Below are 17444 nucleotides of genomic sequence, written 5' to 3' on the forward strand. Positions count from 1 at the left end.
TGGATCTTGGCTCACTACAAGCTCCGCCTCCCGGGTTTACGCCATTCTCCTGCCTCAGCCTCCCGAGTAGCTGGGACTACAGGCGCCGGCCACCTCGCCCGGCTAGTTTTTTTGTATTTTTTTTAGTAGAGACGGGGTTTCACCGTGTTAGCCAGGATGGTCTCGATCTCCTGACCTTGTGATCCGCCCGCCTCGGCCTCCCAAAGTGCTGGGATTACAGGCTTGCGCCACCGCGGCCGGCCGAACTGGGCTAGTTTTAAGGGCAGCTCCATTCCAACGACTGTCCCCACCCTCCTTTCCCAGGCCTTCCAGGGTTAGTCCTAGGCTTCCCTGCATTTCCCACCCTGACAGACCCCAAAGATCTATGCAAAATCTCAGCCCCAGCCACGTGGTGCTCTCACTTTCCTCCACCCAAGACCTACACCAGGACCCACATGGCCAGACTCCAGGAATCTTAGCTTCTACAAGCCATCCTCTCCTAGCTGGGGAACAACTCTCTGACCTCTATTCCTAGGCTCTGGGGCTTCACTGGAGATAGGGATGGGGTCTCTAGCTGGAGCAGGCTCAAGGCTATCAGGACAAGGTGACCATGGGAGTGTGACAGAGGACCATGGAGGAGAAAGGGGGACCCAGAAGTCCTTCGATCAGCAATGCTAAGGTGGGGCAGAGCCAAGGAGGTGGTGGGGCTGGTTCTGAAAGCTTTTGGGGGCTTCATCTGCTCTGAAGGGGTGGGACTGAGAGGAGGTAATGTTCTGGTTGGGCCCAGGGTTTTGTTTGTTTTAATCTTAGTCTTCTGGGCATTCATGGGCTCAGACATTGTTTCTTTTTTTTTGAGAGTTGCATTCTGTTGCCCAGGTTAGAGTGCAGCGGTGCCATCTTGGCTCACTGCAGCCTCTGCCTCCCTGGTTCAAGTGATACTTGCCGATGAGCCCAGTCTTAATATTGAGGGGGTAACTCATCCCTCAGCAGCTCTTATTAGCCTTTCTCTGACTTCCTGAACCCCAGCTCTTGGAGGGCGGGTGTGGGTCTCCCTCAGACTATGGACTCAGCTAATACCGAATACCCCCAGGGCTCCCAAAGGAAGGGCTTTCCCTTCTCTCAACCAGCCCCTGCCACTGTGAAGCGAAGTACTGGGAGGCAGTCTCACACGCACTTACAAGACCCATTTCATGCTGTCAACATCAGTGTCACAAGCTTCCTCCCACTGCAGCACTCCCCCTCTGCACCCCACAATATGGGACCTTGCCAGTATCCCCCTTATCTTTTTTTTAAGACATTTCCAATGGGAGAACCAGAAAAAGGGGGGAGGGGAGGGAAACTTTTTGATAACAATTGTGGTTTTATTGTGTCCAATGAATGCATCAATAAATGAACTTGAAGCCCAAGCCTGTGTGTGTCCTAATTCCACTCGCCCAGCCCCGGGCACCTGCCCCACTCACCTCTGGCTTTGAGAAGGGGCGTGTGTCGGTGGTTGCCTGGCTGCAGTCTCACCTAGGCTAGGTGTGCACCTTAGAAGCACAAAGCGGGCACAGGAAGTAGTGGGTAATAAGCTCACTTTGCAGGCCGCTGGGTATGTGCCCACCCTCCTGAGCCCCGAAAGAGGACCTGTCTGCTCCTGAGAGGCTGCTATGTGTTTGCCTTGTTTTGTTCAGGCATCTGAGGTAAGAAGGAGGGGCCAGAGGAGCACCTTGTCCAGCCTTCACCATGGCAGCGGGCATATAAATATAAATACAGGTAACTTATAAATAGAAGTCCAGCTCTGAGCTGAAAACCACAGGCAGGATGAAGAGCAGCCTCCAAGGGCAAGGCTGGCGGGCTGGGCACAGAGCGGCCACTCTGGCGACTGATAGCAGGTAGTGCACTCCTACCCCCTGGTGGCTGGAGGGAGCGGCAGATCCCAGCCTTCTGGGCTGGTCGGCATAGCACCTTGAAGAGGGAGAAGCCATTGGCTTTACAAAATCAGAGAACTGGAAAGGATCTAGGAGATCATCTGAGCAACTCTGGTCATCTTACAGATAAGAAACTGACACCCAGAGAGGGGAAAGGTCTCGCTGGGTCACAAAGTGGGGTGGCGACTCATAGACCAGTTATTCTATTCCACCTCAACCAATGAGGCCGATCAGCTCCCTGAGCAGGAAGAGGAAGTTAAACTATTGGTGGGGGTGGGGAATTTTTTTTTTTTTTCTTGAGATGGAGTCTTGCTCTGTTGACCAGGCTGGAGTGCAGTGGCACGATCTCAGCTCACTGCAGCCTCCACCTTCTGAGTTCAAGGCATTTTCATGCCATAGCCTCCCAGAGTAGCTGGGATTACAGGCATGTGCCACCATGCCCGGTTAACTTTTGTATTTTTGGCAGAGATGGGGTTTCACAATGTTGGCCAGGCTGGTCGTGAACTCCTGACCACAAGTGATCCACCAGCCTTGGCCTCCCAAAGTGCTGGGATTACAGGCGTGAGTCACTGAGCCCAGCCAGGGGTGGGGGATTTAAAACAGAAAACTACACTCCCAGGAGGCTAGCTTCTTCCAGCCAAGAAAAGGACAGGAGAAAGGTCAGGGTGAGGGATGAGGAGACGCCTAACGCCAGTATAGGAGCATATGTGTGTGCATGCACACACACACAGGCACAACTAAACGCATACACACAATACCTGGACACCCTTTTTCTGGCGTCCAGGCTGGTGCCGTAAGTGTATGTCACTGACGGGAAGCCCAGAGGGTGGGACCTACCTATAATAGGAACCAGACCCGAGGAGGGACACTGCTGCATGGTGACTCTGCTTCCTGTTTGGGGCAGCTGGAAGGGACGGTGACCCACTGCCCCAGGAGACAGTGGAGCAGAGCCTATAAAAGCTGGGGTGGGGAGTACGCTGCGAGGGCTGAGGAAGGGGATGTCAACCAAGAGTATTTGTACTTCCTGGAGGTGAGAGGGAGCAAAGTGGCTGGGGCCTGGCCTACTGGGGAGCTCTGTGGCTGACTGGGAAAGGCAGCTTTCCCTCTACTTTGCCCTCAACCCATCTACCAGAGCCCCAGATGCTGAAATGGGGCTAGGATTATAAAGAAGGAACGGCAGCTCTTCAGCCATCCAAGGAGCCGCTGCCCTTGTTCTTCCGGCTGAGGGGGAAGGCAGACTTGCTCTGGGGTTGCGTCATCTTGCTGGCCAGGTAGACGAAGGGCTCCAGGAGGGAGCGCCGGTCCGCCACTGACACCTCCCACAGCTTCACCTTCTCTGACTTGGCCCAATGCTGAGCCACATCTGGGTCTACACGCCGCTGCTCCTGTAAGTCACACTTGTTGCCAAGGACCACAATGGTGACCTGGGGAACAGGAACAGAGCATAGGCCTGTGAATGTATCATAGACCCAGGAATGGACATGGGAGATGGCAACCACCTAGGAATTCTATGAGAGGAAAGCTAAATGGCTGATGTCTCGTCTCTTTCTAGATTCCATACCACTCATTGTGGGAAAGGAGATGGTTGCTTTTTCTTCTCTTTCCTCTGTTCAAATTCTGGCCTCCATCTAGCCCTCCTTTTAGGAGTTCTATCACCAGCCCTGTATTGCCCATACATACTCATTACTAGCAGTCAGTTTCTGGCTCAACAACTCACGAGGAAGCACTCCCAGAGCTCTGCAGCTTAGAGGGGGATTCTGGAGAACAGAAGGGCCTTCATGGCCAGATGCGTGGCTCATGCCTGTAATCCCAACACTTTGAGAGGATGAGGCAGGTGGACTGCTTGAGTTCAGGAGTTTGAGAACAGCCTGAGCAACATGACAAAACCCCATCTCTAGTAAAAATACAAAACTGAGCCAGGCATGGTGGCGTGCACCTGTAGTCCTAGCTACTCAGGGGGCTGAGGCAGGAGGACCACCCAAGCCTTGGGAGGTTGAGGCTGCAGTGAGCTGTGATCATGCCACTGCACTCCAGCCCGGGTGGCAGAGTGAGACCCTGTCTCAAAAAAAATAAAAAAAATAAAAAAAAAATAAGGGTTTTCATAGCTAAAAGCATGGAACTATCAGAAGAACAACTAGTGGGGGCTTCATACATTAGGTCAGGGACCCCTTAAGCCACAAAGAGGCCTCTTTGGTTGAGCAGACTCAACATGCAGTCACCCCACTTCTGGCTCCTAACTCACCTTGGAGTGAAGAATGGAGCCATGCCAGGCTCCCCAAACCAGCCCACTGCCCAAATTCTCTGATCACTGAGGCTCCCACCAGAAGCCTATGCCACACACCTCCTTCTTGTCCTTGGATTTGTCAATCTCCTTCTTGAGCAGCTCCACACGCTGAAAAGACTCTCTGCTATCTGTGCTGTAGACCAGGACGTAGCCATCAGTGCAAGAGAAGCAGTGTCGGGGCAGTTCGGCCCCATCTCGGAGCCCCCGGGTGTCGTAGAAACGCACCTGCTCTCGCACCCCTCGGTCTGTCTCAATGGAGCCCACGTAGATGTCTTCCTGCGTCTCGATCATCTCTGAACCTGGTATAAAATGAGAAAACTGTCTGAAGTGGAGAGGGAGATGGGAAATGTGAGTTATGAGAACAGCTTAAGGCGGACCAGATGGGGAGAAAGGAATGTGGGGGGCTGAGGAGGCCAGAGAATTGACAGCCTGGCAGGACTGAAATGATTTGGGTTTAGGGGAACTAACATTAATTTCTTTATTTCTTTTTTTTTTTTTTGAGACGGACTTTTGCTCTTGTTGCCCAGGCTGGAGTGTAATGGTGCGATCTCGGCTCACCGCAACCTGTACCTCCCGGGTTCAAGTGATTCTCCTGCCTCAGCCTCCTGAATAGCTGGGATTACAGGCATGTGCCACCACGCCCGGCTGATTTTGTATTTTTAAGTACAGACGGGGTTTCTCCAAGTTGTTCAGGCTGGTCTTGAACTCCCGACCTGAGGTGATCCGCCCACCTCAGCCTCCCAAAGTGCTGGGATTACAGGTGTGATCCACCACGCCCAGCCAATGGACATTAATTTTATGCTAATTCCATGCTAAGCACAAGTGTGATATGACAGCTTCTCCTCCCTATCTTGGACACAGGGCTTTCTCTCTCCGATTTTGTTCAGTGTTGCAGAGTTGATCTGTTACAATGTAAGTTTTATTCTTCCAGGGGCAAAAACCACCAGGAGCAGCTTTTAGCCTGTGTGTGTTGTGATCAAGCCTATTCCTTATTCTTCAACTTCTCCCATTGTTCCTCCCCCTCCAATAACACTCACCCACCACGTGGTTCCCATACAGAAGCTGCTCCAGGATTGAAGTTTTGCCCACAGACGCCTGGCCACACACGACCACCTTGCAGCTCTTCCCCATGCTTAGTTTTCAACCTTGAAGAACAGAAGCACGCTGGGTGAGGTGAGGAAAGAAAGCATCAACACAGAGGGCAGTTACTAGCAGATGTTTTCTGGTGGACAAAAACAAAAACCAAAAAAATAGAAGGCAGAACTTCCATAACTGAGAGCCCAAGTTCTAAACTAAATGTATAGTTCCAGGGTTTCAGCACCATCCCAATGCTAGTCAGAGGAAACCGATGTCTCTATGTTCACTACTGGATGGTGAGCTGTTATTTTATTCGTCTTTGTTATCCCCAGTTCCTAGCCACTACCTGTCACAGGGCGGGTGCTTGGAAATGCTGCCATAAAGGGAGAGGAGAGTCACTGGCCACTGGCCAGGTTCCCTTCTGTGCACAAGATGTAGAGAGGACCAATTAGTGAAGGGAACTCAGCCCAGCTTCCTCTCTTTAATCATGACCCCATGGCGAATTAAGCAGGAATAGTATTTTGTGTGGCTGGCTGAAGCCATCTGCTCCCTGGGGGGACTGAGCAAATAAAAAGGATAATCTGGGGCAGGGCACGGTGGCTCATGCCAGCACTTCGGGAGGCTGAGGTGGGCGGATCACAAAGTCAGGAGTTCGAGACCAGACTGGCCAACATAGTGAAACCTCGTCTCTACTAAAAATACAAAAAATTAGCCAGGCGTGGTGGCAGTGCCTGTAATCCCAGCTACTTGAGAGGCTGAGGCAGGAGAATCGCTTGAACCCGGGAGCCGGAGGTTGCAGTGAGCCAAGATTGTGCCACTGCACTTCAACCTGGGGAACAGAGCGAGACTCCGTCTCAAAAAAAAAAAAAAAAAAAAAAGACAATCTGCTTTCCTGTACGACTCATCTGAACAACAATCAATTCCCTCTAAACCCCAGTCAAGTATACGGCTAAAATGAACATAAGAGAGAAAGAGTGAGGAAACCTAGGGAAAAAAAGGCTTCAGAAAGGAGATACTTTTTGCTGCCCTTGGGCTGACAGACACAAAAGAGAAAGCTCATAGAAACCCTAAGAGGTCCCAGACAGGTATCTCCCCGAAGGCAAACTTCCAAACACAAGCCCCCCCCACCCAAGAGCTCCAGACAAAGATCCCCCCACAGCGAGCAGAGATAGATCACTCCCAAAGACGGTCCCAAACAGAAACCTCTCCAGGGGAAGCTCCTGACACAGATCCCCTCTTCATATACTGAGACCTACAATAAAAGACACCATAAGAGTGGGCCAGAGGAGCCTCCGCCACAGATTTTCCCACGGGGGAGCCCCCAGATGAATGAGAGGCAGAGACCAGCCACCTAAAGCGGCCCGGAGGTGGAGGCCGATCCTAGCGCCGGACGAGCCTCGCCTCCCAGCTCCGTACCTCCCGGGGCCCCCGCAGCACCAGCCGGGCCCTCGGAGCGCGCGGGGACCAGGGGAGGGGCAGCACCGCCGCACAGGATCCAGTCTTCCTCCCGGGTCGGTGTAGGCTCCGCTGGGCCCCGTCCCCGCCGCCTGCCCTCTCCCCAGCTTCCGTCAGGCAAGACGAATTCCGGCAGCGGAGAACGGGTGCGGACCGCGCAGCTCCCCCAGAGGCCGGCGGCGGAATGACGGCCACGACCTGGCCTGGGTGTGCGCGGGAGCCCAAAGTTCTAGACTCCCTGGACGCGGGCCGCTTGTTGTCCTGGTGTCTCTGAGGCCCAAATGTTCTCCCTCTAAAGGCGATCAGGGTACAGTAACTCTTCGTTTACTCAATCATTCATTCGTCAAATGTTTTCTGAGCATCTTCTCTGTGCCATGTGCAGGGCCATATACTGAGAGAAAGTGGACGAGTTAGATACGGTGGCTGCCCCTCAGAACTCATGGTCTAGAGAAGCTAGATGTCTAACAATTACTGAGGTGCTGTGGGGCACAGCAAAAGGGCATTTAACTTTTTTTTTTTTTTTTTTTTTTTTTTGAGACGGAGTCTCGCAGTCGCCCAGGCTGGAGTGCAGTGGCCGGATCTCAGCTCACTGCAAGCTCCGCCTCCCGGGTTTACGCCATTCTCCTGCCTCAGCCTCCCGAGTAGCTGGGACTACAGGCGCCCGCCAACTCGCCCGGCTAGTTTTTTCTATTTTTTAGTAGAGACGGGGTTTCGCCGTGTTAGCCAGGATGGTCTCGATCTCCTGACCTCGCGATCCACCCGTCTCGGCCTCCCAAAGTGCTGGGATTACAGGCTTGAGCCACCGCGCCCGGCCAAGGGCATTTAACTTTGAGTCAGCGGACACTGAAGAGCTTGGGGGAAAGGGTGTCCTAGGGTGGAGGAAACATGGCTACAAGTCATGGCATTTTCTGGAACTATGAGAACTTGGGTTCAATATTGGTGGTAGAAAGGACCTAAATACTGGTACTCAAATTAAATAATTAAAAAAATAAAAGAAACAGATAATCCAAAGGCTTTGTGTGGTAGGCCAAAGAGATCAAACTGACGGCAATGGAAAGCCAGTGCCAATGAAGTGACATGATCAGTCCCTGAGGAAGGTCACTCTGGCAGAAGAGGGAAGACTGGACAGAGATGAAATTAAGGACCGATTAGGAGACTATTGCTGTATTCCAAGTTTTTTTTTTTTTTCTGTTGCTTTGTTGTTGCCGTTTTTTGTTTTTAGGGATAGGGTCTTACTCTTTTCTCCATGCTGGAGTACACTGGTGTGCTCATAGCTCACTGTAGCCTCTAACTCCTGTGCTCAAGTGATCCTCCTGCCTCAGCCTCCCAAGTAGCTGGGACTACAGATGCATGCCACCATGCCCAGCCTATTCCAAGATTTAAAAATATGATGAGCGCCTGAATCGGGATGGAAAACTGGAGATGCATTTGGGAAATATTTGGTAAGAGAATCAACAAAACTGAGCAACAAATTGGAAGCCAAGAGTGAGAATGGTTTAATCCATTTAACAAGATACGGAATTTAGGAAAGATAATACTTACATCCAGCATTTGTTTTTTCTGTTGTTGAGGTGTAGGTAGACAATGAAAAGTTAAATTTAAATATGGTAAGCTTTGGGGATTTGTGAAACATACAAGAGATATCCAGTAGATAGTTGGAATATGCAGCTGTGGAAGCTGAAGAAAGGTCTAGGTTGGAGATATGTAGAGTTGAGAGTCATCAACAGATGGAAGTAAAGCTGTGGGAATAAATGAGTTGCCTTAGAACATAAAGTGGGAAGATGGTGAGACAGGTTGGCTAGCATTAGACTGGACTATGAGCCACTGACAGGCAGGGCAGGTGGTCTGTAAGTCTTGTGCCCTCACAACCTAGCACAGAGTAGGCGTTTTGGAAAGGGCTATTGAGTGATTGGCTCAACGAATGACCCCTCCTTTCCAACCTAGTGAGCTTGTCCTATCCCTCCCTACTCAGTGGTCGCTGTGGTTTCAGCTCCCCCCACACTGGGATAGGCAGGGTAGGAGCATTGGCACATGCTGTTTTCCTGGAAGAAACAGGTAAATCCTTTTAAAAATTCCTTTGCCCTCTTCTCATTTTAGCTACTCTTAGCTAAAGCTACTCCTAATACTCCTCCAATTTAACCCCAGAAAGCTCCAATTTAATTCAGCTCCATAAATAGTAGCTTGGGTGAGGGAATAACAAGACAATTAAACTGTGCCCTTGTCCCCTGTGAGTTCTCAATCCAGACCGCATTCGGCAAGACAAGCCGATGAGTAGAGAGTTTATATAAGAGGTGGGAGTAATGGGGACACAAGAGCAGGGACCTCACCCAGCGAGCTTCCTTATAAACTCCAGGGCAAGGTCTGGGGCGCCATGTGTCAGCTTTCCTAGGCTTAATGCTGAGATGGCACTCCCAGGCGGCTGACATGAAAGCAGCCTCATAAAAGGGTCAGCGTCATTAGGGTGATGAACCAGCTGGTGTTTGGAGATCCGGAGTGGATGAAAGGCGCAGGGTGAAGACGCCCTGCGTTCCCCTGGCTTGATTGGGCAGGGCTTCCAGAGAACGATGAAAGCTGGGGGAACTGGGCTCAAAGTGTCTCTTGCCTTTTCCAGGAAGAAGCTGTGAACACACTCCAAGGTCGGAAAGGTAGCAGTGGGGACTCTTTCCCTACAGTCTTGGGTCACCTGGTCCCCACCCAACCCAGACTCCACGGAGCCTTTTAGGAAGACTCTCTAGGATTGGAAGTTGCTATGGCAACGAGGCTCTTGGACTACTGAAACCAATCAAGCCCTAGAGAGGCTACCACCGGTACACCTCCCTTCCCATCCACGGGTAAAGTGGCGCCGCCTACGCACAGGCACAGTCCCTGGGCTCCCGCCCCGGCGCGGAGACCACCGTGGACATCCGGGGGCGGAAGGCCGCTCTGGCCCCAAGCGGAGCCTCTCTCTGGTAGACGAGCCCGAGGGAGCCCTTCTGGGCGCGGCGGCACTGAGCTGCTCTATGCTCCAACCGGAAGTGCTCTTCACCGCCGGCCTCCCACCCAGCTCTCTGGTCCCGGCGGTAAGATGGCGGCTGCCGCGGAGTGCGATGTGGTAATGGCGGCGACCGAGCCAGAGCTGCTCGACGACGAAGAGGCGAAGAGGTAACCGGGTAGCAGGGTAGTAGAGGAGGCAAGCTGCAGCTCCGTGGCTCAGGGAAACCCGTTCCTGCCATGATGCAGCCCCCAGCTGTTGAGGCGATGCCCCGCCCTACGCAAACACCCCCCCCAATCTGAGATCAAGGCCGGATGGACCCCCTGAAGGGGCGCTCTTGGGGGTCGGCCTTCCTCTCCCGCTTCCGCCTGGCGAAGGAGCTGAGGCATGGCCTTGTTCTCCAGCTGAGAGGACGATCGTCCTTATAGGAGAGCCCGAGTCTCGGAGGGCAATTTCGGAGGTCTGGTGCGAGGTGGGGGAGGCGGCGCGGCGTCGATGACGACTTCCTTACATCGCCCCTGACCCCCTCCTTCTCTTGTTAACTTCTGTGCATTGTTGCCTGTCTGTACTTTCCATCTCCAAAACCTTTGCTCTCCTCACCCCGTTTTCCCTTTCGATCACTAGTCTGGGTTGGAGGTGATTGTGTGTCTCCATAATTGACCTGGTTGCCCCCGGTTATCCCAGAAGTCAAAGATGATAGAGAAAAAGGGAAGAGCGAGGGGTTTATCTCATGTTCTCTGTGTCATACTCCTCTTCCCCTAACCTTCCTGGGTGATCTTTATCCTTCCCAGCACTGTTCTTTCTTAAGTTAAGCACCAAGGAAGAGGGCAACTGCTTGGGCGCTGTTGGCACTCCGAAGCAGCTGCAGTGGTTCGAGATTGCCAGTGGGACTAGCCAAGGGAGCTGCTGAGTGAGTGGTTTTCGAGAACGCTCTAGATTCTGGCAACAGTTAGGCCAGATTATTGGAAATGGGGTTGGGACAGAGTTGTGGGTAGTCATACGTGTTCTAATACTGAAGCAGAATTGACAAGAAGGTTCTAGAAGTTTGGAGCCCTTTCCTTATCAGCTGTAGGTTAATCTGACCCTTTTGTTCAAGATGTCTACAGTGCCCTCAGTCTCATTCCCACATACTTTATATCTTCATACCAAGCCTGTTATGTCTTCAGGCTGGGTAATTTGAGGTGGTGATGTAGAATTAGTTCATGAGATCTGAAATCAGGATTCTGAGATTTTTACTATCTGATGAGTTGGAAATGTAAGAAGTACTCGGAGGCCATGAATAGTTATCAAGCTTGAGGGTTGTTACCACAGCCAGTGTCTCAAGTTCCTGATCCGTTGGGAGCTGGGGGGCCTGACAAAGTGTAATAGGCCCCTGGGATATCAGAGAAGCCAGGACACCAGAGTCCAGTCTCTGTTCTTAATTTTGAGCTTTCATGTTGTTCCTACTTCTTTCTAGATATTTAAAGTTAAGCATCATCAACCCTTATACATCATTAAAGAGCTGCAATGGGAAACAAAATTTCTCGCAGCGCAGACAGAGCTTAAATTAATTGTAGAGAGTTACTTGGATTTGGAAAGAGTTCAGTGGTCCTTTATATTATAAATAGGGATTTGGCCATAGGTAATTTATTTATTTATTTTTTATTTTTAGAGACGGAGTCTCACTCTGTCGCCCAGGCTGGAGTGTGGTGGCGCCATCTCAGCTCACTGCAAGCTCCGCCTCCTGGGTTCACACCATTCTCCTGCCTCAGCCTCCCCGGTAGCTGGGACTACAGGCGCCCACCATGCCCGGCTAATTTTTTTTTTTTTTTTGTATTTTTAGTAGAGACGGGGTTTCACCGTGTTAGCCAGGATGGTCTCCATCTCCTGACCTCATGATCCTCCTGCCTCAGCCTCCCATAATGCTGGGATTACAGGCGTGAGCCACCGCACCCTGCTGGCCATAGGTAATTTTAAAAATTCATCCTGCTCATTGTAAATCTCTGATGTAGAGTGTCCCTATTTTGGCTTTCATTTCAAAACCTCCTATCTAAAGCAAATACATTTCTTCAATTACAGCCTTAGAGGATATTCTGTCATAAAATTGGAGTAAATGAACCTGAAGACGTATAATAAAATAGATTATGCTGTAATGTGACCACATCGCACAAAACATGGTATTTTATAGCAGTACAACAAAATAAGGTAAACTACCTTATTACTTAAGTAGCTCACGCCTGTAATCCCAGCACTTTGGGAGGCCAAGGCAGGTCGGTCAGCTGGGGTCAGGAGTTTGAGACTAGCATGGCCAACGTGGCAGAACCCTGTCTCTGCTAAAAATACAAAAATTAGCTGGGCATGGTGGCACACACATGTAATCCCAGTTACACAGGAGGCTGAGGCAGGAGAATTGCTTGAACTCAGGAGGTGGAGGTTGCAGTGAACTGAGATTGTGCCATTGCACTCCAGCCTGGGTGACAGAGTGAGATTCCATCTCAAGAAAAAAAGTCATTGATTGCAGAATGCAAATTATTTTATCTGTCACTAAGAAAATATAACTGTAAATTAAACATGACAACATGCATTATTCCTGTAGTTCAAATAGTGAGAGAAAAAAATTAATTAAAAAAGGAAAAAGGCTGGGCATGGTGGCTCACACCTGTAATCCCAGCACTTTGGGAGGCCAAGGCAGGTGGATCACCTGAGGTCAGGAATTCGAAACCAGCATGACTAATATGGTGAAACCCTGTCTCTACTAAAAATACAAAAATTAGCCGGGCGTGGTGACGTACACCTGTAATCCCAGCTAGTCGGGAGGCTGAGGTGGGAGAATTGATTGAACCTAGGAGGTGGAGGTTGAACCTAGGAGGTGGAGATTGAACCTAGGAGGTGGAGGTGGGGCTGAGGTGGGAGAATTGATTGAACCTAGGAGGTGGAGATTGAACCTAGGAGGTGGAGGTGGGGCTGAGGTGGGAGAATTGATTGAACCTAGGAGGTGGAGATTGAACCTAGGAGGTGGAGGTGGAGGTTGCGGTGAGGGGAGATCATGCCATTGCACTCCAGCAACAAGAGCAAAACTCCATCTCAAAAAAAAAAAGTTCAATTAAAAAAAGAAAAAAATGCATTCTTATCAGACTTTTATGTTTCTCATATATAGCACTCTTTTTGACAGAATTAAACATGTTTATTATATACCACTTTTGTGCACAAGTCAAAAGGAAAATAAGGCTGGGTGCAGTGGCTCACGCCTATAATCTCAGCATTTTGGGAGGCTGAGGTGGGCGGATCATGAGGTCTAGAGTTCAAGACCAGCCTGGCCAACATGGTGAAAACCCATCTCTACTAAAAATACAAAAAATAGCTGGGCGTGGTGGTGGGCACCTGTAATCCCAGCTAATCGGGAGACTGAGGCAGGAGAGTCTCTCGAACCCGCCGGGAGGCGGAGGTTGCAGTGAGCCAAGGTCACACCACTGCACTCCAGCCTGGGCCACGCAGCGAGACTCCGTCTCAAAAAAAAAAAAAGAAAGAAAATAAGTTAAATAAATAAAAAAATCAGTTAACTTTTTGCCACATCAGACATCCTTAGAAGAATAAACATTGGCCAGGCGTGGTGGCTTACGCCTGTCATCCCAGCACTTTGGGAGGCCGAAGCAGGCTGATCACCTGAGGTCGGGAGTTCGAGACCAGCCTGACCAACATGGAGAAACCCTATCCCTACTAAAAATAGAAAAAAAAAAATAGCCACACGTCGTGGCGCATGCCTGTAGCCCCAACTACTCGGAGGCTGAGGCAGGAGAATCACTTGAGCCCGGTAGGCGGAGGTTGTGGTGAGCCGAGATCACTCCATTCTATCCAGCCTGGGCAACAGGAGTGAAACTCTGTCTCAAAAAAAAAAAAAAGAATAAACATTAGGCTCTGTTAGTATGAAAAAACCTTGTTTATATATGATTTTTTCCAGTGCTGAAAATGGGATGGAGATTTAGAAGCTTTGGAGGGAGGTGGTTTTATGTTTTTCATGTTTCCTGGATTCCTCTTGTGTGGCCATAGCAGAGGGCAGTGATAGGGGCATCCCTTACAAATGCCCTTTTACTGTCTGGCTTGGTTAGAGTTCTTTGGCCAAGTTCCTGCCTCTGTTGTTATGGTCCCACTACCAGTTCATTTAGAGATACAAGTGTTAATGGGTCTTGGGTTGTTTTTGTGAGGTCCAGCAAAGAGTCCTTCCTTCCTTATGTCTTGGCTTAAGACATGTCCTGCTGCTGCTAAGTTGTCACAGTCCTGCGGGGGGGCAAAATGAGAGGCGCTTTTAAGACGTTGGACTTCACGATTGCAGCATTTTAAATGGCTACATGTTTTATTTCCTTTGCTTTAGTGTTTCTAGAGAGAAAAGAGATAGATTTCAATTTTTTTGCATGTCACTCTGACAAAGTTCTGTTTCCCTTATTTTAGCCAAGAAACTAAAATAAGGCTAGGCTTAGTGGCTCACGCCTGTAATCCTAGCACTTTGTGAGGTCAAGATGAGAGGATTGCTTGAGCTGAGTAGTTTGAGACCAGCCTGGGCAACATAGTGAGACTTAGTCTCTACAAAAACATTTAAGGTTGGGTGCGGTGGCTCACGCCTGTAATTCCAGCACTTTGGGAGGCTGAGGCCAGTGGATTGCTTGAGGCCAGGAGTTCGAGACCAACCTGGGCAACATGGTGAAACCCCCCCTCATCTCTGTAAAAAAAATACAAAAATTAGCAGGGTGTGATGGTGCATACCTGTAGGCCCTGCTACTTGGGAGGCTGAGGTGAAAGTATCACCTGAGATGGGGGAGGTCGAGGCTGCGGTGAGTTGTGATCACACCACTGCACTCCATCCTGGGTGACAGAGTGAAACCTTGTCTCAAAAAAAAAAAAAAAAAGGGTTGGGGCTAAAATAAAAGATGTATTAGTTGGCACTCCAAAAGAAATCAGGATTCTATGCATGAAGATTATTTCTCTTTGCTCACCAAAACAGGCAAAGCTCTTTTTGAGCCAGACGGTTAAACTTCAGATGTTTCACATTTCAACTAACTTAAGCTTTATGTTTTCCTGTGAAGTTGCCGACTGCTTTACCTAATATGGGAATACCTGTCTTCAGTTAAGGATCTCTCATTGTTATCTCCTGGGCTGGGAAACAGCTTGATCTCTATAGGGAGTCTTTCTTATGGTAAACTTGAGGGATTTCAAATTGTTTTTCTTTCTTTCTTCTTTTGTTTTTGATAGAGTCTTGCTCTGTCGCCAGGCTGGAGTGCAGTGGTGTGATCTCAGCTCACTGCAGCCTCCGCCTCCCAGGTTCAAGCGATTCTTCTGCCTCAGCCTCCTGACTAGCTAGGACTATAGGCACATGCTACCATGCCCAGCTAATTTTTATATTTTTAGTAGAGACGGAGTTTCACTGTGTTGGCCAGGATGTTCTTGATCTCTTAACCTCATGATCCGCCTGCCTTGGCTTCCCAAAGTGCTGGGATTACAGGCGTGAGCCACTGCACCCGACCTCAAATTGTTTTTCAAAGAGAAAACACTTATGTGTCTCAACATATACCTAGTGTGACTGGACAACAAGATCTAAAAGAATCAAGGGATCCGTAGACGTAAGAGTCAGGACATCCTTACCTGATTCCTTGAGCTGATAAGCTTAACTTCTCTGTATGTTTTCCTGATAGGCACAAATAAGAGCAATTATTAGGCGCTTACTACCTAGGTATTGTAAACTCTTTTCTGTTAGGATTTTGCCTTTTATTTCTCTATTCACATTGTTAATGGGGACAACTGAACTCTGAATTCATGTCCCTGGTTTGCTGTAGTTGCTGTTTGTTTGCTGCAGCTTTGCATGGCATTTTTAAGTTTGTGGCCTTACTTAACTGAAGAGCTTGTGGGCATGCGTCCCCTGCTTTCTTCCTTACCCAGTTTGAAATTCTTAGGAATGTGTCCTTCTAATCTTCCTCTTGAAGTTTCAGAGCAAGCACCTAGACATTTCAGTAAGCCTCCAAACTGAGTGGGAATTTATCTTTGACCTGGATCCCAAATCAGTGAGAAACATTTTTCTCCTTTTGCTATGCACTAAGTGTAGTCAGACATGAAGAAATGGGAGATGAGAGGAGAAATGAGTCATGGTTAAGGAAGAGATAAACCTAGGAATACAGAATTCTCAATACCGGCAAATTAATTGACAAGTTGCAAAGTAGATAATCGTAACTGGAGCAAAGGTAGAGTACAGAGAAAGATTCTCTCTTAACTGCTTTAATTCAGATCCACATATGAACTAGTGCCAGAGAAACAAGAATTTTGAGAAAATATAGGGGCCAAGTGAGTGGCAGTTGCCTTAGAGTCCAGTCCACTCCCAACAACCAGAACTCTGATTGGCTGAAAGCCCAGCCTTATTGTACATTCCAGCCAATCAGGGATTAGTTTAGTCTTTGAAGTTTGTATTTTAAAGGTTTTGAAAAGCTGAGTACTGGGCACTTGAGTTTTCCTTCTTCAGGACTTTAGAAGATTGGAGAACAATGGTCAGCAGTTGCCTAGTTGCCTTGTGGCCCGATGCAGAGTCCCTCTGAGAGCCCATTTCTTCCTTACTGCACTAGTCTTTGGTCCCCTCTCTCCAGCGCTGAGTGATGTGGAAGTTACTTAGAGGTCGTTCCAGGTATTCTTTTAAACTTTCAGAAGTAAGAACAAAATTCAGAGTGCAGCTATCCCAACAACTTTTATTGGAGTGACACTGTTTTTTCTTCTCCGGTTTGGATCAAAATGGCAATTCCTATGTTTTACCCTCACCATTGGTAAGAATGTGAGTGGTTGAGGCTTTTGAGAATGGTAATAGGAGGAATATATGACTCTCAGGTCTTATTCTGAGACCTGAAATTCCATTGGCATGTGACTTACAATTTGTGTGGGGAGGCGAGATTGTCAGATAAGCAGTGTTAACCATCTCTCCTGATTCTAATATTACTTTTGGAGAGAGTATGAGGGGCAAGCAGGACCCTCTCTTGTTTTTGGAGTTTCTGTCCTGAGAGTTCTTCCTTGGACAGTTTGCCCTGAGACAGTTAACCACCTGTTGAACTAAGGAACCAAGACAACTTTGAGAAGTAAAATAGCAGTTGACAATCCAGGCTCCTCCCCACTCTGGTTCCCATCTCCACCCCACCCCACTCCACCCAAAAAGACTCATGAAGCAGCCTTTATATATATATATATATATATATATATATATTTTTTTTTTTTTTTTTTGAGACAGAGTTTCACTCTTGTTGCCCAGGCTGGAGTGCAGTGGCACAATCTCGGCTCCCTGTAGCCTCCGCCTTCAAGGTTCAACCAATTCTCCAGAGTCAGCTTCCCGAGTAGCTGGGATTACAGGCATGCGCCACCACAGCCGGCTAATTTTGTTTTTTGTTTTTTTGTAGAGACGGGGTTTCTCCATGTTGGTCAGTCTGGTCTCGAACTCCCAACCTCAGATGATCCGCCTGCCTTGGCCTCCCAAAGTGCTGAGATTACAGGCGTGAGCCACTGCAGCACCCGGCCTAGGAAGTAGCTGGCTCCTTCCTTCCTTCCTTCCTTCCCTTTCTTTCTTTCTTTCTTTTTTTTTTTTTGTGATGGAGTCTCGCTCTGTTGCCACGCTGGAGCGTGCAGTGGCACGATCTCGGCTCACTGCAATCTCCGCCTCCTGGGTTCAAGTGATCCTCTTGCCTCAGCCTCCTGAGTAACTGGGACTACAGTTGCATGCCACCACGCCCAGCTAATTTTTTATATTTTTAGTAGAGCGGGTTTCACCATG

At 49.2% G+C, this 17444-nt stretch overlaps 2 protein-coding genes across 6 annotated transcripts in view; one reads left to right on the plus strand and one right to left on the minus strand.

Annotated features, from left to right (window-relative positions):
- Window positions 1-1319: 1319 nt before the first annotated feature.
- On the minus strand, window positions 1320-6934 carry NKIRAS2 (NFKB inhibitor interacting Ras like 2). Of its 4 annotated transcripts, none has more exons than XM_033183003.1 (4): window positions 6667-6825; window positions 5211-5337; window positions 4231-4472; window positions 1320-3313 (listed from the first exon to the last, which is right to left on the minus strand). In XM_033183003.1, the coding sequence occupies exons 2-4, from the start codon at window positions 5302-5304 to the stop codon at window positions 3074-3076; spliced, it is 576 nt and encodes a 191-aa protein (XP_033038894.1). In that variant the 5' UTR covers window positions 5305-5337; window positions 6667-6825; the 3' UTR covers window positions 1320-3073. The 4 variants fall into 4 exon arrangements, with proteins under 4 accessions (XP_033038894.1, XP_033038893.1, XP_033038892.1 ...); XM_033183002.1 differs by having other exon boundaries at window positions 5211-5318; window positions 6602-6825; XM_033183001.1 differs by having other exon boundaries at window positions 5211-5318; window positions 6667-6823.
- A 2604-nt stretch (window positions 6935-9538) lies between these two features.
- DNAJC7 (DnaJ heat shock protein family (Hsp40) member C7) overlaps window positions 9539-17444 on the plus strand; it is a 43613-nt gene continuing 35707 nt past the window's right edge. Inside the window, exon 1 of one of the 2 annotated variants that reach the window (XM_033183008.1) lies at window positions 9539-9846. In XM_033183008.1, the coding sequence (XP_033038899.1) occupies window positions 9770-9846 (77 nt within the window). In that variant the 5' untranslated portion in view covers window positions 9539-9769. Of the gene's footprint in view, window positions 9847-16097; window positions 16317-17444 lie in introns of those variants that run through there. The other variant, XM_033183009.1, reaches the window with a different exon arrangement.

Source organism: Trachypithecus francoisi, unplaced genomic scaffold (genome assembly GCF_009764315.1).
Source record: "Trachypithecus francoisi isolate TF-2019V2 unplaced genomic scaffold, Tfra_2.0 Lachesis_group20, whole genome shotgun sequence".
Lineage (NCBI taxonomy): Eukaryota > Metazoa > Chordata > Mammalia > Primates > Cercopithecidae > Trachypithecus > Trachypithecus francoisi.

Bases quoted from the DNA above. Each gene is read 5' to 3' on its own strand.
- NKIRAS2 (XM_033183003.1), bottom strand. From the start codon at position 5,304: ATGGGGAAGAGCTGCAAGGTGGTCGTGTGTGGCCAGGCGTCTGTGGGC. The intron at 4,473-5,210 runs GTGAGTGTTATT...ATTTTATACCAG, and splicing joins GTATGGGAACCACGTGGTGG to GTTCAGAGATGATCGAGACG. The intron at 3,314-4,230 runs GTGTGTGGCATA...CCTGTTCCCCAG, and splicing joins AATCCAAGGACAAGAAGGAG to GTCACCATTGTGGTCCTTGG.